General features: G+C 44.6%; 1 protein-coding gene and 1 long non-coding RNA gene across 3 annotated transcripts in view; both read right to left on the bottom strand.

Annotated features, from left to right (window-relative positions):
- The window catches only part of LOC121711841 (glutamate receptor ionotropic, kainate 2-like), a 60,993-nt gene that overhangs the window by 21,263 nt on the left and 32,230 nt on the right, over window positions 1-7,500 (bottom strand). For both annotated transcript variants that reach the window (XM_042095682.1, XM_042095681.1), the window contains exons 7-10: window positions 5,608-5,751; window positions 4,914-5,021; window positions 4,294-4,410; window positions 2,702-2,908 (exon numbers count right to left, since the gene is read on the bottom strand). In XM_042095682.1, the coding sequence (XP_041951616.1) occupies window positions 2,702-2,908; window positions 4,294-4,410; window positions 4,914-5,021; window positions 5,608-5,751 (576 nt within the window). The remainder of the gene's footprint in view (window positions 1-2,701; window positions 2,909-4,293; window positions 4,411-4,913; window positions 5,022-5,607; window positions 5,752-7,500) is intronic.
- The window catches only part of LOC121711843, a 4,624-nt gene continuing 4,615 nt past the window's right edge, over window positions 7,492-7,500 (bottom strand). The window contains exon 3 of the long non-coding RNA XR_006032463.1: window positions 7,492-7,500. This exon is cut by the window's right edge and continues 146 nt beyond it. This is a non-coding gene — a long non-coding RNA (uncharacterized LOC121711843).

Here is a 7,500-nt window from a genome sequence, read left to right on the forward strand (position 1 = left end):
TTATTATATTACGGAACCCTAAACTATTGTATTATTCTATGAAGATTGCACACAACATGCAGTACATATAACACTTATACAACTGTGTTCATGTGAAGAGCAAAGACTTTACTGTACATGTTTTGATTTATTGACACATTGAGTAAAAATCCATTTTTATAATTTTTGTGTAAGGTGCTGCTTGGTCTTTATTACACAGACAACCTCTACATGAACCCATGACATAGAGGAGCAAGTCCAGCACTCCTTCATGTCTAAGGTATGAGCTACACCAGGCGCGTAATTGAAGCGTTCCGTTCGCATCGCGTAAAATCCATTTTAGATGAATGGTCTATTTTTTTCGAACGTACGCCCTACTGTCACGTCTGGTGTCGTTACTTCCATTGATTATAATGGAAGCTAATTGTTGCAGCAGACGCAGCGTGAACGGAACGCTTCAGTTACGCGCCTGGTGTAGCTCAGCCCTAAGACAAACACATCTAGAATGTATCCCTTTAAAATTAGGTTATGTGGAAAAACAAAAAAAAACATTCTAAAGGAAGTTTTCCCTTATTTGGCTGACGTTATACAGTAAGTATGTTCTTGCAGCAGAAAGAGAATGACCTTAATGCAGGCAATATGACTGAAACTGACAACTGTTAAATGTCATTATTAGTTGCTGTGGACAAACGTGCCTGCTAACAGCCATAAACATAAACATGAGAAAATAACTCTTCTTGCATCCTTTCCAAAGCATGTTCTCATTGTAGAGGCAAGGAGAACCTTCTCTGCTTTGCTTCGCGCTGAGCAGAGAACCGTCAGATCACCTTTTCTGTAAGAACCAAGCAGGTCCCCCCTCCTCCTCCCCCCTCATGACATTAGGACCATGTGACCAGGCACATCTGCAGAGCTCATCAGCTGTCTATTCTCTGCGGGTCCTTTCTGGGTCAGTGTGTATCTGCCCGCTCCACGGGCGTCTGCCTGCTGCCTGATCATAATTCACATCACGACCCCAGCACAAGTAATCACCAGAGGAGCACTAATGATGGAAGACTGCTCAGGGCCCTACTTTGCATGTGTGTGTGTGTGTGTGTGTGTGTGTGTGTGTGTGTGTGTGTGTGTGTGTGTGTGTGTGTGTGTGTGTGTGTAAGTGTGTGTGGTCAATGCTACCTGTGTGTGTGTGTGTAGCAGTGACGCGTGGCGTGGGCATGTAGGTATGCAAATGTATGTGCCTCCATCTGTGCCTGTACATGTCTCTGTGCCCGTGTGTACATGTGCATGCCTCTGCCACCACACTCATTAAATTATCCTCATCACTCATTTACATACACACACACACACACACGCACACACACACACACACACACACACACACACACACACACACACACACACACACACACACTCACATGAGAGAAAGAAAGGCAAGGCAGAGATGTTTTTCCCAGCCACAGTGATTTCCCAGCCACAGTGATTTGAAAACTGCTCTGATCTTTCTCATTAAGACAGGAATTAGTTTGAAAAACACTAAACAGAAATCAGAAATGAGGAAGACACTTCTTCCTCCTCCTCCTCCACTTCCCCCTCCATCTCCTCTTCCACACTGAAGCTCTAGTAGTAATTTGAGAACAGCTCTAATCTTTATAATGCGTATTCTTATTTTTATTCTTCTAGTTCTAATACTTCTTCTTCTTCATGTTCTTCTTCTTCCCCCTCCTTCTCCTGTCATCTTCATCCTCCTCTTCCTCCTTCTCCTCCTCCTCCTGTCCTCCTCCCCCTCCTCCTCTCCCTCTTCCTCCTTCTCCTCCTTTTCCTCCTCCTCCTTCTCTTCTCCCTGTCCTCTTCCTCCTTCTCCTCCTGTCCTCCTGTCCTCTTCCTCCTCCTGTCCTCCTGTCCTCCTCCTCCTCCTCCTCCTCCTCCTCCTCCCCCTCCCCTCCCCCTCCCCTCCTCCTCCTCCTCCTCCTCTTTCCCACTGAACCTCCTGTAGTGATGTGAGAACTGCTCAAACCCAAAGGCATTAAGCCCTGTGGCTGAATAATAAAATAAAACATTTCAGAATGTTACTGCTGTAATGATTTCCCACTCTGGTTCCCAACTAATGACTGGCTGATTGGAGACACCGGAGTCACATAAAAAGCCACATCAAGTGTTGTGTGTGAGAGAACACACAGTGGTATTGCAGATTACTTTAAAAACTCAGTGTGTAGTAAGCAGAGCCAGTCCCTGGCACACAATATAGTGTTTAAAAATACAAGGTCATGCAGAGGCAAGCTTTTATGAAACGCTGTGTCAAACCAATCCCATATCCATAATCGACCAGTGTCCATTTGGACCTCAGGGGCATGAAGGGGTAATGGACTATATGATTGACTGGAGCATGCATGAGATCCTTAAGTTCAATGACCATTCCGGTGGCATTCAGAGTGCATACACACACAGACACACACACATACACACACACACACACACACACATAAACGCACACACACACACACACACACACACACACACACACACACACACACACACACACACACACACACACAGACACACACACATACACACACACACACACACACACATAAACGCACACACACACACACACACACACACACACACACACGTACAGTATGGGAATGAACACATAATCCATGACGTCTTAGGGCATCAGTTTTGCAAACTACATCTACCTACCTAACTACACACACACACACACACTCACATGATCTATAAGCTCCCGGACCATGCCGTTCCATTGGCCACTGCTCTCCTCCAGAGACCCATACATCCCGTCCTCCACCAATCGGATATCGTAGCGGAAGCCCAAGATGGTCGACAGCTCTCTCAGAAGGTCAATGCAGTAGCCCTCGAAGCGGTCATTGCCATACAGAGGCTTGTCTGACTTCTTAAACATGACATACGGCTCCTCCTGGGAAAGAAAGAGGGAGATGTAGAGTGGAGGGACAGAGAGAAATAGAGAAAGAAAGAAAGAAAGAAAGAAAGAAAGAAAGAAAGACAAAAGAAAGAAAGGAAGAAAGAAAGAAAGAAAGACAAAAGAAAGAAAGAAAGAAAGAAAGAAAGAAAGAAAGGAAGAAAGACAAAAGAAAGACAAACAGAAAGAAAGTGAATGAGTTAGTAAATGAAAGAATGATTGAATTAATGGAAGACGCTTGAGTAACTGTACACCAGATGTAGACGTGGCAGTCGTCTCTCCTCATAATATATCACTGACACCATGGAGTAGAACTAGAGATGGACTCTGGCTGTGTTACTGCAACAAGTGCAGGATCCAGAGTGACCTGCAGGCGCCGAATGAAGTTAATCGAATGAGCTGCATGGCTAAATCTCACACAGGCCTCGGGGCCAAGCGCTTGACGTGCACGCCACAATGAATTCATTCATGCCCGCATCTCTGAGCCACTTACCCCCAACTAATGTTGAATGATAAGTCTTATTCTCCTAGTGTCCCGTTCTTAATGAGAGGGCCAGCGTTAATAGACAGCAGGAAAAGGACGTGGCGAAGGAATAGCTCATAAGCCACAGAGCCCTGCCTAGCTCATGAGGTCATGCTAATGAAGCGGACCAGTTTCTATGAAGACAAGTGGGGCTCTTCATATGGAGAGAGATAGAGAGAAAGAGAGAGAGAGAGAGAGAGAGAGAGAGAGAGAGACTGTAGCCCCGTTTACGTGAACATTTTTGTTCTAATCGGAATGAATTTATTTCGATCATTCAATCCAGATATATTGTTTAAAGTTTACATGACTGTTACAAAAATGACTCAGAGTTGGATGTTACAAACAATCCAAATAAGTGTTTACATGGCAATTGGAAAAGGACTGCACCGCCCCTTTCAATCTCATTGGAATTCCAATTTCATTTTTTTACGATCAAGGTGTTTCCATGAGTATCTCAATTCTGATTGAGGCATGAATCCTATTCTAAAGTTATTCAATGTGCCCATGTAAACCCACCTAATGAGACAGGTTTGATTTGAATGTGACGCAGGGGGGTTGTCTGGAGGTTGCATATACACTGCATGGACACACCCACACACACACACACACACACACACACACAGGAGGTTGCATATACACGGCATGGACACAGCTTGGATGCAACGCCATGGACACAAACCCTGAAGAAGGCATTTAGCTAATACTTATTGGAGTTGGACTTTTAAAATGCTTGTAGCCCTATAAAATGAACCATTCAATCCACTGGAGTGCCTGAGTATGGATTTTACATGCAAAGAACCTTTCTGACATAATTTCACCATTACTTTCTCTTAAGGTCTGATCTGCTGTTGGGTCGTACCAATATGGTGATGACCTTCAGGGACCTGTTGGCCAGCGAGTCTGTGACGTTGCTGGAACCTTTGCCCTTGTGGCTCTCAGTCATATTCAAGCCGTTTAGAGGATCCCACGTTCCAATCTAAGGGGGTGAAGCACACAGACAGGCTCAGTATGGAGACACAGAAGAGGTGTTCTACCCAGGATTACGAATAAGAAAGAACATGCGCTCACACACACACACACACACACATGCATGCGCTCACACACACACACACACACACACACACACACACACACACACACATGCATGCGCACGCGCACACACACACACAAAAATACACACACACACACACACACACACAGGCGTGCACACACACACACACACACACACACACACACACACACACACACAGACACACGCACACACACACCATGTTTATGACACCATTATTTGACCTCTTCATCATACAGACTGAGACAGACATGTCATCAACATGCCATGGGGCAGTCTGTTATTTGTCATTGTGATGTCAGAATCAGATGTCAGAATCATTATAACAATGTCATGACATCATCATATCATATCTCTCTTTAACACACACACAGACACACAAGCAGACTCACACAAACACATACACACACCTTTTCCAGTCCCTCCTCCTTCAGACTGATGACGTCCAGGTCAAAGTCTGTGCGGAGACCGTTGGTTTTGTTGAAGAGGATCCGACCAGTGAGGCCATCCCACTGGGCCTAAAGACAGACCAATCAGATTATCCCACTGACAAACAACTTCCTACTTATCTGAAATATGTGTCCTGTTGACATTACCAAGTCAATCATGAACATATTCTCTGTATTGTACAAATAACCTTGTTTCTAGTGTCAAGAGCTAGACAGACATGCATGGCTGCAAAAATGACTTAAGTTACACAAATTCTTTTGTGCTTTCCCGTTTTGGCTAACTTCTTTTTCACATCTTTGATAAATCCAGACAGTCCAACAAGCTACATGAGATTTGAATCTGGTGTCAAGAGCTGAACCGACAGGCCTGGCTGCTAAAAATAACTCAAATAAGTAGCGCTGCCCATTTCCAGTGCAGCGTATTACTGTAGCAGAGGACGCGGGCCAAAGGGATGCTGAGCCATTTTGGGAAATGGAACTGTCCATGGTGCTGACGGCTGCAGGCGAGATGCTCGCTGCTGTGTTGCTCTGCTGTAATTACACCTGTTGTGCTCTTACAGCTCAGGTCCCCTCGGGGCCGTTTGGCTCGCCGTGTCCGCTGCGGCCGGCCAGCCTCGTTAAGCTCGTTAGGCTCGTTAAGCTCGTTAAGGGTTACCTCTTTGATGAGGCTGATGAAGCGGCCGCCAAAGCGCCAGGGCTTGTGGCGGTTGCACTGCAGGGAGCTGACGGTCATCTGCTGCGTCTGCTGCACGGCCACGGCCACTACGTGCACCGCGTCATACATCAGAGCAGCGTCCGTCTACGGAGAGGGGGAGCGAGAGAGGGAGAAGGAAAGAGAGAGTTAGAGAGAAGGTGGAGATAGAGAGAGAGAGAGAGAGGGATGGTGGAGACAGAGAGAAAGAGAGAGAGAGTTAGAGAGGGATGGTGAAGACAGAGAAAGAGAGAGAGAGTGAGAGAGGGATGGTGAAGACAGAGAGAAAGAGAGAGAGAGTTAGAGAGGGATGGTGAGGGAGCGAGGGAGAGGGATGGGGAAGGAGAGCATTAGAGAGGGATGGTAGAGAGAGAGACAAAGAGAGGAAAAGAGAGAGAGAGAGAAGGAGAAAAGCAAGGGAGGGGGTCTTGCATAACAAACACAAATGTGCACTCACTCTCTCTCTCTCACACACACACACACACATAAACACACATGCACATCTACACACATGCACACACACACATACACACACACACACACACACACACACACACACACACACACACACACACACACACACACACACACACACACACACACACAAACACAAACGAGGACCTTGAGATGGAGTGAAGAGGGATGGGGGGTTAGAAAGAGGGGCTGTAGAGATTAAGTATCTATATGCAATATCTCTCTCTCACACACACACATGCACACACACACACACACACACACACACACACACACACACACACACACACATTGCCAGCCTATTGTCATTGCAGAGAGGTAATTCAACAGAAAAATAACAACAGAGCAAGAGCTCGAACACACACAAAGATCATAAATATAATCACTTGTTGTAAGTGTGTGTGTGTGTGTGTGTGTGTGTGTGTGTGTGTGTGTGCTAGTTTGTATGTTTTTCACTGCTAGGATGCTGTCGGTATATTCACCTGATGCATCCATAATGTACACACATGCAATCATTTGTTTAACTAAGTCTTGTTTGTGTGTGTGTGTGTGTGTGTGTGTGTGTGTGTGTGTGTGTGTGTGTGTGTGTGTGTGTGTGTGTGTGTGTCAGTGCGAGAGAGTGAGTTTTTTGTGCATGAATGTTGATTCTCTTCTCATCTTCATGCGAGACAGGGATACAACAGTGAATAATTCATGCTTTGTAGCAGGGAAGGACATGTCATTGTGTGCATCTATGAGAATAAGTGTGTGTGTGTGTGTGTGTGTGTGTGTGTGTGTGTGACAGAGAAGAACACAAGGTATGTTTTTTTCCTATGTATTTTGCTATATTGCTCCAGGGCACTAATTTCCTACAAGCATAATGATTATGATGTTTTCGGGTACATTAATGTTCTGGGAATGTAAAAAAGGTTATTACTGTACGTTAACTTCCTACAAATGTAATAAATTACTGATTTAGTGAAATTGTATATAGAGCTCTGGAAAAAATAAGAGACCACTGCACCTTTTCTGATGTTGCTGAGTGACATTCGAATGAGTTGTTGGTCATATTCAAAATTAAGAGACCATTGCAATTTGAATATGACCGTCAACTCATTCGAATGTCACTCAGCAACCGTAAGATGACATCAGAAAAATGTGCAGTGGTCTCTTAATTTTTTCCAGACCTGTATATATGTCATCAGTTGTAAGAGCATGTGGTAACATAATAGTAGGTAGTGCACAATAGCAATTCATTACTAACAGTTAGTTAATAATAAGTTAATAACATTAACTAACTGTTAACATGCAGCTTGTAAGTGTTAATAAGCAGCCTTTTAAGTTACTTAAAAGCTTATTTGTTAACATTTGTAAGTGTTAACAAGCAGCTTGTTAATGCTTGTT

This window comes from Alosa sapidissima, chromosome 6, assembly GCF_018492685.1.
Source record: "Alosa sapidissima isolate fAloSap1 chromosome 6, fAloSap1.pri, whole genome shotgun sequence".
In the NCBI taxonomy this organism is placed as follows: Eukaryota; Metazoa; Chordata; class Actinopteri; order Clupeiformes; family Clupeidae; genus Alosa; species Alosa sapidissima.